This window comes from Antedon bifida, chromosome 1 (genome assembly GCF_963402885.1).
Source record: "Antedon bifida chromosome 1, ecAntBifi1.1, whole genome shotgun sequence".
Lineage (NCBI taxonomy): Eukaryota > Metazoa > Echinodermata > Crinoidea > Comatulida > Antedonidae > Antedon > Antedon bifida.
Genome location: NC_136226.1, coordinates 8886659 through 8904070, shown reverse-complemented (window position 1 = coordinate 8904070; position 17412 = coordinate 8886659). Strand labels below are relative to the sequence as shown.

Genomic DNA, 17412 nt, shown 5'->3' with positions numbered 1-17412 from the left:
TTTTGAACTTTAATGTGCTGTGTGTGTGTGACCTCAACCTGTAGGCATGCAACTGAATACCCTCTAGAGACAACATGACTTCACGGTGGTACGCAAGTGAGAAAATTCTTAAGTCTGTTGATTCGCGTCAACTAATCAAAGGGCGAGAATCCAAAATCGTTCAACCGTGAGCCCTCATAGACTCTCTTTTCCCAGACGTTTTTTGGGTCCAGCAGCTGGGACCTATAAATTATAGTCGAGTTTACAAAGTCGCAAAACTGTTGGCCTTAGAACTATATAAAAATCTTCTTAATGAATATGTCCTCTTGGGACATAGCTGGCTAGAGCCGGGGCGCAAAAATAATATACAGTACAGTACGTCATTTCCAAGGCAAAACAACGTATCTGTTAAAAGTGGTAATAACTTTTGATAAAATTGTTTAAATTATTCAACATTTCGTATTTATTAATAATTATTATTTATATATACTCATGCAAAATTTCACATCATTACGATAATTTGTTGCTGAAATGCAAACACTCAAACTTCAATTAAATTTTTCTCGAAAAGCAACATTTTGTAGTTACGTTGTTTTGCCTTGGAACGGCCGAGTAGTTGGAAAAAAAATCAATGCATGAATAAACATATTGAGTTTGTCTACAGAGGGCGCTATATCAAAACAAGTTAAAAAACATGTGTGCGTATGCAGATAAAAAATGTACATAATATAAGAGATGGGAGGCAACAAAAGAAGAGCCAAACCACCAAAACCAATTGCATCTGAAAGTATCGAAAGCAAGAAAAAACAGGACGGTATGAATACAATTTAAGGCCCAGGATACTTCTTTATGCTAGCAAACCACAGGCTACTAGGCCTATTAGGTTCCGGTATGAACTAAACCTTTAAAAAGCTAGGCCCTGATGATGTGAGGTTCTCGGCGTAGTAGGCCGGCGTGGCTGGGCACTCGCTGTTCCTGTGCATGTCATGTTGACCTGTACCAAGTTTATTACGCAGGCCTAGGCTAGGAAACCATGATTGATCTACAGGTAGTAGTAAAGACTCCAACAAACAATGCTGAAATTAAACTAGAAAGTATATTTTCCCCTTTTTTTTGACACTATTTTATTACAATACAAGAAGGTAACTAGACATGAAACTCGTCACTTTGACGAGTTAGTTATCCGCACCACGACAAACGCCACGTGCACGTCATACGTTGGAATATTGCACACAGATAAAGATTATGGCATTATGACAAGAACTGAAGAATATGACATGCTGTTAGTGCTGAATTTTGTGTCATATAGTATATACATGCAAACAGTATAAGCTGTATACATATTACATACAGTGTAGAATAGGTGAAATTACGGGACCCGCCATTTATTCCAATTTTTAACATGGCGACGGTATCAAAATGAAACACTTAGATAGCAATTTCAGAAGGAAATTATCTCAGGAACAACATATTAACGTGTAGAAGAAATTTGAATACGTAAAATATAGATGCGCACCCTTTTAAATGTGATGAACTATTACGCAAAATATCAAAATACGACTTTTTTTATTCAACTGGCCATATGATGACGTCACAACATCCGATTGGCAAAATGTTTACATGAATTCGTATCTACAATCCAATAGCTTCCAGAAAACGTTTTAATCGTGATTATCACATTTTATTCTTACGAGCTATTACAGATTAAAATTTACTGTAAAGATGAAATTAATGACCCACGTAATTAAAATTTTTAGGCATGATGACGTCATAAAAATTAAAATATTTTTATCTCATGCTAAAGAAAGTTGATTGACCTACACAATATATAAATGTAGGAGAAAAAGGAATACAGATAAGCGCGATGCGCTCCATTGAATGTGATGAGCAATAACGAAAGAGACAAAAATCCTATATTTTACATTCGTGTGGCCATACGATGACGTCACAATGTTTTTTTAGCCTTATTGATGCATGATCCGATATCTACAACTCATCAACTTCTAGATTTTGTAATAAAAATAAACGGTTAACGGTTTACTTTAGAAACTATGACTGTTTAAAAAAAGACATAATTTTGACGATTTTTAAAGCTTTTTCATAAAAAACGCGCACGAATTGTCTAATTCAACGTGTTCGTATGGCGTTATTTAAACTGGAAAAGGTCTAAATTGTTTTCAAAATCACTGGGAAAGGCTTGAAAAATATAATTCAAGAGAAAAAAATATGTTTTTAACGCTATGTGCGCACCGCGCGCATAAAAAATTGCGCGCCCGTGGGAATTTTTGACATGCTCAAAATGACAAGAAACGCGTAAAAAGTTGATTAGAAATTAATTTTGCGCATTTTGAAATTTTAAATGCGCGTGCGCGCGTAACTTCTTGTCAAACATGCCATTTTTAATCCGTAGAAAGTTTGCCCCTGATATGACTTAAATTTTGTCAAAGTGTCAATACTAAATGACTTTTGGTTTTTAATCTATGATCAATCATTGAAATTCATAAAATTGCGCATAAGTCACGTTGCGCAACTATGACGTCATTCAAAAATAGGAGGTGCACAACTTCACGTAAATGCCCATATGTTGTCAAAGTTATGAAATGTTATGTTTACACATTTTAGAGGAACACGACTCACAAAAAGGAAGGAAGGAAAGAAGAACTAGACATGAAACTCGTCACTTTGACGAGTTAGTTATCCGCACGACAAACGCCACGTGCACGTCATACGTTAGAATTTTGCACCCAGAAAAAGATTATGGCATTATGACCTGATCTGAAGAATATGATATGTTGTTAGTGCTGAATTCTGTCAATTTTGTGTCATATATACAGTATAAACAGTATAATCTGTATACATATTACATACAGTGTAGAATAGGTGAAATTACGGGACCCGCCATTTATTCCATTTTTTAACATGGCGACGGTATCAAAATGAAACACTAAAATACCAATTTCGGAAGGATATTATCTCAGCAACAACATATTAGCGTGTAGAAGAAATTTGGATACGTAAAATATAGATGCGCGCTCTTTTAAATGTGATGAACTATGACGCAAAATATGAAAATACGACTTTTTTTATTCAACTGGCCATATGATGACGTCACTACATCTGATTGACAAAATGTTCACATGAATTCGTATCTACAATCCAATAGCTTCCAGAAAACGTTTTAATCGTGATTATCACATTTTATTCTTACGAGCTATAACAGATTAAAATTTACTGTAAAGATAAAATTAATGACCCACGTAATTTAAATTTTTAGGCATGATGACGTTATAAAAATTAAAATATTTTTAACTCATGCGAAAGATAGTTGATTGACCTAGATAATATTAAAATCTCGGAGAAAATGGAAGACGGATAAGCGTGATGCGCTCCATTGAATGTGATGAGCAATAACGAAAGAGACAAAAATCCTATTTTTTACATTTGTGTGGCCATACGATGACGTCACAACATCCGTAAGGAAAAAATTCTGCATGAATTCATATCTACATCATATCTGCTTACATATTAAGTTAAAAAACTCGGGGGTAACGGTTGATCCTGAGGAGCTATAATAGATTCAAAATAGGCATAATTTTGACAATATTTTGTAACTTTTGCAACTAAAACGCATGCAAATGGTCTAAATCAACGTGTACGTATGACGTCATTTTAATTTGAAATGATGTCAATCTTTTTAAAAATGACTAGGAAAGGCTGGAAAATCACAATTTAATAGAAAAAAACATGATTTTCATGCTGCGTGCGCACTGCACGCGTAAAATTGTTCGCGCGCGCGGGAAATTTTGACATGCGCAAAATGTCATGAATGGCGTAAAAAGTTGATTAGAAATTAATTTTGCGCATTTTAAAATTTTAAATGCGCGTGCGCGCGTAACTTCTTGTAAAACACGCCATTTTTAGTTAACTAAAAGTTTGCCCTTGATATGACTTAAATTTTCATAAAGGGTAAAAAAAAAATTACGCTTGGTTTTTAAGCTATGATCAATCATTAAAAATCATAAAATCGCGCGTAAGTCACGTTGCGCAACTCTGACGTCATTCAAAAATAGGAGGTGCACAACTTCACGTAAATGCCCATATGTTGACAAAGTTATGAAATGTTATGTTTACAAGTTTTTGAGATACGTGAGACACAAAAATGAGGGAGAAAGAAATAAGAAAAAAAAAAAAAAAAAAAAGTAACAGGACGATTACAAGGAGTTATCCGCTACTATGCGGATAACTAATAATACAGAAAAAAAATATTGATCTCATACAATTACAAGGAGTTATCCGCTTGGTATACCAAGCGGATAACTAATAAATATTATAATTATACTGAATTGAATACACTACTTTATATTCAGTTATACCATGGAGGTATAGTTATACTATACTAGAGTACTACTGGATAACTTACACTGAAATTGGGATAAACATTCCTGGTGTACAGTAGAATAGAAAGAAGACAATAGTGATACTGACAATTTATCTATTTTCAGTTCCAAAGAAATATGCCTTTGATAGTCCATCATTGGATGGAAAGGATGAAGATAAATCAATACTAAAAGTAAGCAGATGTTTGATACTTCCTCAAATCAATTCGTTATTAGAAATATATGTACTATATTCCATTCATATCATATTTAATTATTCTTAAACACAACGTAATACATATACAGAACATGGATAATGTAAAAAAAATACTGACTCGCCACATTGAAATATACACACAAAGATAAAATACAAAGAAATGAATAGATGACGATTTGTATATGGCACATGTCATAGCATTATTATTATAAATTTTATTTATCTGTAATTTAATATTTTCAATTAATTAGGTAAAGCTTCCTGCTGGCTTAGAAAAGGAGATAATTTCTGAAATTCTGAGGCTGAAAGAAAGTCAAGATGCAAAGAAACTCTCCAGTAGAGTTACTGCCAAGAAACTTACAGTAAGTCATTTTTTGTTTCATTAAAATACGTGGTTTAAAATGCAAGTCATGGGAGGAGTTTCCATATTTCTTTTTCTTGATCCTCCACTTTGAACTAATCAAAAGCGACCATAGAGTAATGGGTTTTTGTCTATAGCTGACTCTTGACAGAGAAACAGGGGGATCTGATCAGGAGAGAGCGATGTGTGAGAATGGTAAGATCGAGGTCCTGTGGCAAGATGCCTTTAATCTACTTGCTTCATCATGTCACATAAAAGCCCTTGTACACATATGCATGTGCACAAAATAAGAAAATTGAACATACTGTATGCATGAAAAATGACCTGTAAAATGTATTTGATTGGATAGTTTGTGACATTATGATCTTTAAATTGCAGGACTTCTACAACTCATTGTCAAATGTCGGTTTCCAACACAATCACATATCTGATGCAATGTCACATGTTATCAAGAATGGCGGTGACCTCCATGATGCGCTTGACTGGCTCTGCCTCAACCTCAACGATGGTAAATGTTTCAAATAAATTTTCCAGTAAAAGTTAGTAAGTAATCAATGATCCCGAAAGCAACAATGATTCCAAAAGATGAATGAAAATATTCCAACAGAAGCATATTTTTAGCTACTGAGCATAATGTAATTTTCTTTTTTTTTCTTTTTTTATAGCACTCTTACCTCAAGGTTTCTCAGCTGAATATATGGTTGTGGAAGAAAAAAATAAAACAAAACCTAAAGTAGAAAATAATGATGATGAGAGAAAAGAACAAGAAAAGAAAGAAAAGGAAGAAGCACTGAAAAAAGAACAACAATTAAAGGTAACTGTATGGATAGCTTTAAAGCCAAAAAAGTGAAAATTGTATGGAATTAACCATCTCAATATCTTCCCCACACACTAAAAATTAAACAAATGTATCAAGCAAGATTTTAACCAGTAACCCACAGCATTCATTCTCTGGGCAATTGCTGGTTGATATAAGTTGTCTCATATTTTTATTATTTTGCATGAGCAATCTCTTGATTCATGAATAATTCATAAGGCAAATACAACTGTGTATTAATCCTACTTATTTATGAATATGTATTTAAAACTGTGTTGATATATGTTTATGTGAACCATAGCTTTTACTACCGATAAAAGACAACAAAAACAAAGAGATCTTTTTGGTATCCATTTCAACTTAATATAATTTTCTTTCTAGCAAGAGCGAAGGTCTGATAACAATGTCACAATGAAAGATTGGATTTTGAAGTATGCTGAAGATTACGATGATGACAGTGATGAGGAAATGGTCGCTAGTGAAAATATCGAAGATAAAATTACTGATGCAGTAAGTGAGTTACTTCTCTTCAGTGTTCTACCCAAAGCGAAACCAAATCATCACACTCCACTCTCGTTAATATCAGAAATTTGAATCCCCATTCCCAAAAACAGACATTTTCAAAATAGGTTTGTTGTTACTGATTAGGAAAGTGTTGACACACATTAAATATTCATTTTCAGAATGAGAGATATATTGAGATAAGAGCGAAACTCTGGGATGTGAAAGAAGAGGCAATTGCTGCCAAACAAGCAAAGGATCAATCTGCAAAGAAGACCATTGGAAAGAAGATCAAACAGTTGAAAGATGGTGAGACCAATGATTCTGATCCATAGAGGTGTTATACAACTAGAGAGTCAACTCCAGCACTATCACAGCTCAAAATATGAGCCACTATGGAGAGTATGGTTGCATCCTGAATTGACTTATCTTATATGCCAGTCTTCTCACTACTCAGTCAGACACTATTACGCCTGTGATATCTGATTGTTGAACATATCAACGCTACAACATTCTATAAATGCGAAAATTCAAGACTTATACCAAAATATTATCATTTCATTGCAGTCAACGGTATACTTAATTTAAAAACTGTACTGTATAAATCTATGCACACTTTGGCCAATAATCTCTCTGATTGGAGAAAAATTGTCCGCTGTGTCGCGTTCGTGATAATGATTATGTGTGTGTTTTTTTACTTAGAAATGTGTGAGATTGAAAAAATGGAAGGATTCGACAACCGATTAAAAGAGGAACAAAATCAAGGTGATGGAACTAACAACCCAGAGAATGCAGAACCAATGAACCAAGTTGATAAGCAAATTGGAAAGGAAAAGGATGGAAAAGTAGAGCTAAAGGATGGAAAAGTAGATGAAAGTGATGGAAAAGTAGATGAAAAAGATGGAAAAGTAAATGAGGATGAAGACATTGGTGCATTTGCATTATTTGCAGCTGCTGAAGAGACTGCAATTGCAGTTGCAACTACAGGTACGCAAAAAAGAATTTAGTGTGAGGCTGCACAATTAATTTATTGGCACAAACTGCTCAGGAGCTATGTTAATGCACCATAACATAACATCTATACTTTTTAATTCTAGAATCACCTAAAACAAATCAAAGTGAAGAAAAACGACCCACTCTAGACGTGCGTGACTTTGCTTACACTCGTCAACAATGGACAGGCAAATCACCGAAACAATTTTTAATCGACTGGTGTCGAAAGAACTTGCCAAAGAGTCCTCCACCGAAGTATGAAAAAATCAGTTGTTCCAAAGGAAGGTGGAAGAGCAGGTAGAGTGCCAAATTTACTTGTTGTTGTAGCTATGTAAATTATACTGGTGTGGGTTCGAAGCATTGCTATGCCTTTTTTCGCCCGTTGGTAGGTTTTTATCTGCTTGGTCATATTGTCTTATGTTAAGTCTTATCGTTTATCTTTAGAGTAAAAATTGATCGCAAAGCTGATGGAATTTTAAGTGTGTGTCCTGATATTTTGACTGAGAACTCTATGGATGCTCAGCACTTGGCCAGTGTACTGGCCATGTGGAACCTTTGTCCAGGACAGGTACGAAATATAGAAATTTACAAATGGACAAATATATTATAAATTATTCATACCTAGAATGTGCATTTAAATGATTGTTTTTACTTGAAAATTATGTTATGGAAGTCTATATAGTTTGTATTATTGATGTTCACCAGATGATGATACAAAGAACATTGAGTTTGATAATGTCGATACCAGTTTGTTTACTTTGTACTTACAAAAAAAAGTGTTATTTTCTAGTCAATTCATCAGCTGTTGCCACCGCCTTATCGCAATGTTTGGTTGGAGTGGAGAGATGCGGAGATGAAATCAAAACAAGAAAGCAAACAAGAAAAAAACAAGGTAAGGGTAGAAAAATTGTCAGCAGATATACATATTGCTTTTGACATTTGATACAGTAAAGTATAAATAAAACCTTTTGTTTATAATACTTATAATATTGCTGATAATGCTTTAACCAAAGTGCTTCACAATAGGTATATGCAGTTCCTCATAATGCTTTCACAGTAGACAAGATGACGTCACATTCATTCTTCTCCATTCATGTCGGGAAGGTACTCAATTACCTCTCGTAATGACAGGAACTGAGGTGTAAGCAACTGGACCTCCAGTCTAGTCCAGTCTTCTTATCTAGAAGACTTGTTCTACCACAAGGCTGAGGAGAGCCTTTAACCTGTGTCTACTCTGAATATAAACAAGCCAACTCATCTTTCATTTTACAGCCTAGGGATGACTTTGTAGCAAAACTAGTAAAGCAGCTAAAGACTGTAAAAATCACAGAAGATTCCCTGGACACTGAATTTGAAGAAGTTGAACAATCATGGGAAGATCGGGAGCAATCATGGGAAGATCGGGACTGGAATGATGTAAGTCATTTAAATTTACAATTAATTCACCTCTCTCCAAAATGTTGAGAGATAACTGCTATGTAAAATATCAATGTTGAATAAATATTTTGTGTATATACAGTAGTAAATATAAGAATGGATTTCTTTCAATTATTAACCTTAATTCTTGTTTTTTTTTAGGATTTGCCAATTTCAAATGAAGTGAAAACAATTTCAAAGGTTTCCCATGCAAGATTATGTGATATTTACCAGTCGAGACAGGTAGGTAAACATGATATCTTGCTATATATTAAAGTCTTTTGGATGTTACCCTTGCATAGCCCAAAAGGTCTTGTGTTTCTCGAAAGTCTAGTTTTCCAAATGGGAAATGGGACAGTCAACTAAAATGGTACTTAACGGTATGTCTGCTTAAATAATATTGACTATTCGGTACATTTAAAGTTCACAGTACATATAACATAACATTTTATTTTCAGCGATCTGAAGAATTCCAAAGGCTATTACATACAAGACAAAGTCTGCCAGTGTTCGAATTTAAGCACGCCATCTTAGAACGAATTTCAAGCAACCCTGTAGTGGTGATTGCTGGTGAAACAGGCTGTGGCAAGAGCACCCAAGTGCCGCACTACATACTTGAGCATCTGCTACTGGGTGATAGCAAGGCTAGCCTTAGGAGTATTGTCTGTACACAGCCTAGAAGAATATCCGCCTCAAGCTTAGCAAGAAGAGTTTCAGAAGAAATTGGTGAAAATGAGCCTGGAAGTAAGGTAATAATATTTTACAAGCCACTCTAATACCACATATTAGAGATATTTAATTTATAGTATTAAACACACATATTTGCTTATAGGACTCCCTATGTGGTTACCAAATTCGCTTAGACTCCAAACAGACAAGCACAACTCGGCTTTTGTACTGCACGACTGGAATACTTCTACGAAGGCTACAGATTGACCCTATGATAGAAGAAGTTTCACATGTTATTGTGGATGAGGTAATTTAAATTGTTATAATTTTAATGCTGTTATATTTATATAGCACTTTTAACAATCAGCATATTGTCCTAGGTGCTTTGAAATAAATGAGATTGAAATAGATTAAAGATTGGATTACAAAGAACATCTTCTTGGATCAACACAAACTGAACAATATTTATAACAAAGCAGAATCATGATAAATTGCATTTCATAAACTGAACAAATATCCAAGTAGTGATTTTTAAAACTTTTTTTAATCCTCCAAAGGTTCATGAAAGGAGTGTGCAGTCGGATTTCCTTCTAATCCATCTAAAGAAACTTTTGAAGATCAGAAGTGATTTTAAAGTGTTATTAATGAGTGCTACAGTGGACAGTAGCAAGATATCTGCCTACTTTGGCCATTGTCCAGTGGTCAATATTCCAGGCAGGACATTCCCTGTACAGGTAAAGACCATAGATATGATGTCACAGCGACATCATAGATCTCATTCATAAAGCTCTGTCTACACTATCAAACTAGTTTGACAGCAAAAGTGTGATGTGCTCAAATATGGTAGTGATATGCCCAAATATGGTAGTTTTAATATTTTTATTGTGATATTATTCTAAAGGTTCTTCATTTGGAAGATGCCATAGAGAGAACAGGTTACAATTTAGATGAGGATTCACCATATGCATTGAGGCGTACCGCTGTGGAAGGCCAAGCTAATGTGAAAGTGACCGGCAAGGCTGGTCATGTGAGCAACGTCAAGTTAGCATGGGAAAAAGAAGATCCTAGTAACATTGATATGGTATGTGTGTTTTTTTTTATTTTAGAAATGTACAAAGTTTAAATGTAAAAGAATTATGTGCTTGGATAAGATTAAGGACTAGAATTTGTGTCCTGAAATAGAGAGTAAGCGACTACAATACAGGAGAGACACAGCACATGGGACCTGATAAGTGGGAGAATGCACTGTAAAAACGACAAAAAAAACGTATTAAAATTGTATAATTCTGGTTTTATTTTAGAGTGGTCTTTCATCGGATATGTTCAGTAAACGCACACGACATGCTGTCTCTTATTTAAATCCAGATCGTATCAACATGGATCTTATATTGGTAAGCAGTAAAAAAAGACAAAATATCTCATTAATCCCAGAATGAACACCCCTTGGAAGATAAATGAACTGGTCCAAATGAACAGTATGATATTACCATTGCCAATCCTTTTGTTATATATAAATATTTAATAAATAAGTCTTATTTTGGATCTATTTTTAGGAATTACTTAAATCTTTTCAAACTGATAGTGAGTATAGTTCTATAGAGGGTGCTGTTTTGATATTTTTGCCTGGTTTAGCCAACATTCAAGAGTTATACGAAATTCTACAAAGTCACAAACTATTCTCAAACCCAACAAAGTAAGTCCATTTCATCTACTTTCCACAAAGATAATCACCAAAATTGACAGAGTACCTTTATACTGTTTTTATTTAAAAAAATACCTTCCAAAGCTCTGTCTACACTTCACTTTATGTGACAAAATAGTGTGATGTGCCCAAATATGGTAGTGATGCTTAAATAAAAGGTAGTGATATGACATCATCATGTCCTTATATGGGCACATCACATTTTTTTTGTCACATAAAGTTTTGATAGTGTAGACAGAGCTTTGGTTACAAAGGAAGTACATCCTGCAGTAGGAATCCCTATTAAGAAGACATAGAGTGTCCCCTGCATAAGGGTTGGCTCTAGTGTATTGTGAGAAAGTGTCCCATTAATAGGGTGTTCTACTGTATAAACAATATTCATTCCTTACATGTTTTTATTTTAAAGGTACACGGTTCTAGGACTGCACTCTGTGCTTTCCTCTCAAGACCAAACGCTAGCTTTCAAAACAAGTCCTAGTGGTGTTCGTAAGATAGTTCTAGCCACAAACATAGCAGAGACCGGCATCACAATACCTGATGTTGTGTTTGTTATTGATGCTGGTAAAGTAAAAGAAACAAGGTATGCTGTGGAGCATTCAGGTGCTCATCTTCAAATGCTAAGCTCTCTGACTGTCCTTTGCTCCCATGCTACCAATGCAGATTAGCATAGTTAAAATATACAATATTTGATTGTGTGTTTCTTGTTGCTGGTAAATGAAAAGATAAATGAAGGATCTTACAGTTGCTTCTCTTTCAAACTCTTAGTTGAGGTACATTACATTTTTCATGTATGCAAAATCTGTGAAAAAAACAACTGCTTTGTGTGTACTCATTTTACCATAAGAAGCTGAGCTCAATTTTAACTTCCTATAACGGATGATAATGTACAGTATTATTAAATAAAAATCTAATTGTGTATATAGTAGAAAAGTTCAATAGTCCATTACTAAGATTACATATTTGTAGATATTTGGAAGGCAGTCAGATGAGTGTTCTAGAAGAAACCTTTATCAGCAAAGCAAGTGCTAAGCAAAGGCAAGGCCGAGCTGGTAGGGTACGCAGTGGCTTCTGCTTTAGACTGTATACACATGAAAAGTAAGTGCAGTCAATTAAAATCACACCCTCATAAAAACCTGAATTTTCTTATGGTCTCAAATGTGTAAACATTGACTTGAGTATGTTCTGTTAAATGCATATTAAGCAGATGTGCTGTAGAACAAGTAATCTTGAAAAAAATGAACAGTACATCATTCAAATCGTTCAACACATTAAGTGTTACCCTCATTTTTCCTGTACAGCCCTAATTCATTGCTTTGCCCTTTGGATTAGAAGTTCAGATGTTGGTCCAGTCATACACATTCAACATTCACTCCCTTGCTAATCTGAGTTTCTAGTTTCTCAATGTGTATTTAATAAGCTTTTTATTTGAAATGTATTCATTTATTACCCAATTTATTTATCTACACCCCTGTAGCATTTTGTTTACATTTATCTTCAGGTATAATTCTTTGAAGTCATATACCATTCCTGAGATCCTCAGAGTTCCGCTTGAGGAGCTTTGTCTACATATTATGGTTAGTAGCATACAGTATTTATTAGTACTACATTTCTTACTTTAAATATGTCTATAAATTATTTACTGTATACATTCAATTCCTACTTCCAGGAGTGCAAGCTAGGCCAGCCTGATGAATTTCTCAAACAAGCCTTAGATCCTCCACAGGGCAGCAGCATCAGGGCTGCCATGTCTTTACTTCAAGAGATAGGTGCATGTTCATCTGATCAGCCTAGCTTAACTGCTCTTGGTCATCACTTGGCAGCATTACCGGTTCATGTTCGGATCGGCAAGATGTTACTTTTTGGAGCCATACTTGGCTGCTTAGAACCTGTGGTAGGTGTAGTAAATAATTGCCTAATTTAACAACACCATTACTACTAAACTAAAAAAAAAACTAAAAAATGTCGTAAACTATTAAGCACTGCTTTAATACAATGTACATTTGACTATTCTGCCTCGGCATGGTACGGCGGTGTCAATAAGAATCTTAAACATAAATTACAAACTGCCCAAAACAAGATGGCACGTTTCATTTTAAATGTTGGTCCGAGGTCTCACATAGGTGCCAAAGAGCTTTCCGATCTTGGGTTTCTTAATGACAGCCTCAGAAATAAGTTTTTAAGATTAAATTATGTTCACAAAATTCGTTATAACTTTAATACGCCTTCTTTCCTTAAGGATAACTTTTTGTTAATTTCTGATCATCACAACCATTTCACCAGGGGTACAACATTTAATTTTGTCACTCCTAAGGCTACTGGCGTTAATGATACGACTTTTTATTTCTTAGGTATCCGTGACTGGAACAGGCTCCCCAGTTCACTCAAATCAATACAAAATAATGCAACCTTCAAAATAAAACTTAAAGAATATTTTGATAATGAACAGCTTGGTATTTCAGTTTAATTAAGCTATTTTTAATATTGTTTTTTTGATTTTTTCTTGTCTTGTATGTATTTTCTTGTTTTTTCATTTTTACTGAGTCATACTTAACGATAATTGTACTAGGCCCAACCACTCACTTTTCAGTCATTACGGATTGGACCCCATTGGAAATAAGTTTACTTTTTTGTCGACTTAATGGGTTATCCAGGTATTCTTTTTATACATTGTATATTTTAACTTTTATGTATGAATATCAAATAAAATCAATCAATCAATCAATAAACTAGACCAAATACATTCATGCAATATATTTTCATGCTGGACCGTCAAAAGTTTAAATGTAGTTTGTGGGAGTGGCTGACAGTGAGACAGTCTATTGTCACTCTTAAAAAGGATCTGTAATAGTTATATTGAAAGTGTCATTTGAGTCAACAGCATGGTTTCAGAGGCTTTAGTACCTATGTTTTATATTCATTGTTTTGTTTTCATTGTTTTTTTTTCACAATAGGCAATTGTTGCTGCTGCGATGACTGACAAGTCACCATTTGTGGTACCCCTTGAGAAGAGAGGTGAAGCCAATGCAGCAAAGAGGGCGTTGGCAATAGCCAACTCGGACCACATAACGATATATAAAGTGTACTCAGGGTAGGTAGAAACCAGGTGTAGAACATACATATTACAGGTGTTATGTTAAATAATTTATAAACATTGCATTACTGCAATAGGGAGTACCTACAGTATATTCATGGATGAAAAAATAAATTTATTATTTTTTCCTCCATGCTATATTTCTATCTGTTTAGGTGGCAGGAAGCCAGGACTCGTGGTAGAAAGGAAGAGCACCAGTACTGTCAAAGAAACTTTCTGAGCCGAACATCATTGCTTAATATTGAGGTAATTCCAATATTATTTTCATTTGCTTGTTTTAATTGGTGTATTTCAGATCTGTAGTCATATATTTATTGACTGCAGATTAAGCTACACCAAACATTAATTCTGTTTAACAACATTGAAAACATTGATGTTTAAGAATTCATTAATGTTTATGGTTAACACAAACAGTTTTTAAACTAAGAGCCTAAATTGGACAATTATGAATATGAATAGGGAAAAACTTTAGATATGATTTTTGTGTTCTTTGAATCAATTTTCAGAGTACTGTATCCAATAGTGCATGTATTACCATCTTCAACTTGCATGGTATGAATATACACTATAGCTTTAATATTGTATTTGCTACCGCAAACAGATTATATATATTTTAAAATCTTTATTATAGAATGTAAAGAATGACCTAATGAAATTGATTAAATCCATTGGCTTCCTGGACAACTCAACTGGCAGAACCTCACAGAGTTCCTCCGCTGCATCATTTACTGAATCTGGTGTGCTAGAGATCAGTAAGAGCCAATCTGCATGGCAGAAGAACTCATTCAAGCTGACAACAGAAAACATTCAATTACTGAAATCTGTTCTGACTGCTGGATTGTATCCAAATGTGGCTAAAATCAATTTTAAACCATCGGTAAACCCTTTAGATAAAGATGAAAAATTAGCCATGGTTGATACAGCCAAAGGTGGAGCTGTTCTGCATCCAGCGTCTGTCAACAAAAAAATCGCTTGTCATGGGTGGATGGTGTTCTTAGAGAAGGTTAAACAATCGCGAGTTTTTCTTCGTGATTCCACACTGATTTCTCCATATCACTTGCTACTGTTTGGTGGCGATCTTTCTATACAGCATCGGGAACGTATCGTTTCTGTGGATGGATGGATTCAATTTAAAGTAAAGTTTTTTATTATTCTCCTGATAAAAAGTATAATATACCTACTTGATGCATTTCTTTTTTGTTTACTTGATAATGTTGGTGTAAATTGGAGCTGGTGTTTCAAATAATAACATCCAGTTTAAGGAACACCAAACAGTAAACATGTCTGGAATTCGTGATCTTAATCACAAGTTGATTTAAGAATTTTTCCACAGACATACAGTAAAATTATTTTTTGTTTTATATCTACTAAAGTAATTATTTTTCTACACATTTAGCATATTAGATTGTATCTGTTGTGTATTTTGTAATGGAGTTAGTATTTCAAATGTACAGTATGTCAGTTTAAATTACCTCAACCCACCTGTAGCACCAGTTAATTGTCCATTCCTTTTTTAGGCATTTGCAAAGACTGCTGTTATATTCAAACAGTTACGTGAACTACTTGATGTTATATTGATAAGAAAGTTACAAAATCCACAATATGATATACACAGTAAGTAGACATAAATGCATGTTTATACTCTAGATGATAACCAATAATAATGATAAATAGATAAATTCACAATTTATTAATAATTTTTATTTTAATACTGTACTATCGTTGAAAAGAAATTAATTAACATAATAAATAATATCAATAACATTGTATCATAATGATTTTATTGTTCGTACTGATTATGATGTTATTTGATTGGATTTTCATTATTAATAATAATAACTGTACACAAGTAATCTGCTTTTAATTGATTATTTTGCATTAAAAATAAGTGTTCATTTTTTCTCTTATTATTTCAGATGAGAAAATTATACAGCTGTTAATTGGTCTAATACAAGCAGAGCGATGAAATATTCTAGATGAGAATAGAAGTTTAATTTAAGCGGTTAAATTAATTACTATTGTTTACTGTGAGAACAAGACTCACCAGTTTTTCAATATACACAATATATCAATTAGTTCATAAGGATAATTGTTTGAGCCGAGCGGTTAAGGCAGGGGCGCCGTTTACCGTACCTAAAGAGCCAACAACATCGGCAAGGGTTCGAGATCGACTCCCTCCTAGTTCTGGTGGTGGAACAAGTCTTCTCGGATAAGGACTATAAACCGTAGACAGTTATAATCTGTGTGCACTTTAAAGAACCCAGTTCATTATTCGAGAAGAGTAGGGGGTTACCCCGGTGAATTGGTTCACAAAATAGCCTCTGTATCCACCTATCTGATAGGACAGTGATTAATTTACTATTGGTAATCCTTGGCCACATTGCCTAAAGACATAAAATAAAACAAGAAATATTTCTTACAAAAAACGCTGATGTAACAGTTTTAAAGATATATTGTCCCTCTGAAAAATATTTTTTATTTCAAATTTGTTTTTGAATGTGGTCATTTTATTGTCACATAATAGTTATTTTACCTGAAAAAATGTAATTTAAAGGAAAAAATACTTGGTTTTTTAGTATTAATCAAACGTTTCTTTTCATATGTGAATAAATATTATTTTTTTGTTACAGAAGAGAATAACTTTGATATGAAATACAGACTCAATTTCTGTCACTTTAGTACAAACATGGAACTATAATTATAGTTCCATGGTACAAACAAAAACTTTCATGGACTGTTTTGATTTACAGTATTATATAATATCATGGGACTCATAAATACCAGAAATGCTTTGGGATTTGTCATTCAACCATTAGACTCTTTTCCCAGCTGGGACCTATAAATTATAGTGGAGGTTCCATTTTCGCATTTATGTCAGTCTCTCAATACTAAAACTGCTGCTTGCTTTATATCAGATTACGTCATCTCTTGTGATGTAGCGGGCTAGAGCAGCAGCGTGAAAAATAAAATAACTATGACATCATTCTGTGAATTGTACATAGATGGAAGGTTATCAGACCGATAGTACAATACTGTAAATTTGGCTGCGAGTGTGCCTTCGCCTCTATTTGATGAAGACGGAAGAATGTGTACAATTTTGGTTCAATTCTCTTTCATAACTGTTAAAATTATATTCGAAGGAAAGACATAAAGAAATAAACACCTAAATGTCTAATCTATTTTCTTCCAACAAAGTCTGAAGTGTATTGTCATTTTAAATTTGTTGTACTGTATATTATCTTTTACTGTATATTAGTATGAAATCCAAACGTGTATAGTCCAATTAAATT

General features: G+C 34.0%; 1 protein-coding gene across 1 annotated transcript; it reads left to right on the top strand.

Moving 5' to 3' along the window:
* Positions 1-678: 678 nt before the first annotated feature.
* Positions 679-16236, top strand: LOC144840831 (ATP-dependent RNA helicase dhx29-like). Its single transcript, XM_078696875.1, has 28 exons — positions 679-793; positions 4482-4549; positions 4824-4934; positions 5312-5441; positions 5599-5747; positions 6132-6260; positions 6434-6560; positions 6954-7238; positions 7349-7541; positions 7689-7812; positions 8035-8136; positions 8517-8660; positions 8823-8903; positions 9119-9409; positions 9493-9636; positions 9887-10063; positions 10231-10410; positions 10631-10720; positions 10883-11022; positions 11438-11611; positions 11998-12126; positions 12530-12605; positions 12698-12922; positions 13983-14119; positions 14278-14368; positions 14754-15257; positions 15640-15736; positions 16039-16236. The coding sequence occupies exons 1-28, from the start codon at positions 715-717 to the stop codon at positions 16086-16088; spliced, it is 4227 nt and encodes a 1408-aa protein (XP_078553001.1). The 5' UTR covers positions 679-714; the 3' UTR covers positions 16089-16236.
* The last annotated feature ends 1176 nt before the right edge of the window (positions 16237-17412 follow it).

What these genes read in the sequence shown, in the direction of transcription:
- LOC144840831 (XM_078696875.1), top strand. Translation starts at nt 715, where the DNA reads ATGGGAGGCAACAAAAGAAGAGCCAAACCACCAAAACCAATTGCATCT. An exon ending in TTACTGCCAAGAAACTTACA is followed by an intron (nt 4,935 to 5,311) that starts GTAAGTCATTTT and finishes TTTAAATTGCAG; the next exon opens with GACTTCTACAACTCATTGTC. An exon ending in AAAAAGAACAACAATTAAAG is followed by an intron (nt 5,748 to 6,131) that starts GTAACTGTATGG and finishes TTTTCTTTCTAG; the next exon opens with CAAGAGCGAAGGTCTGATAA.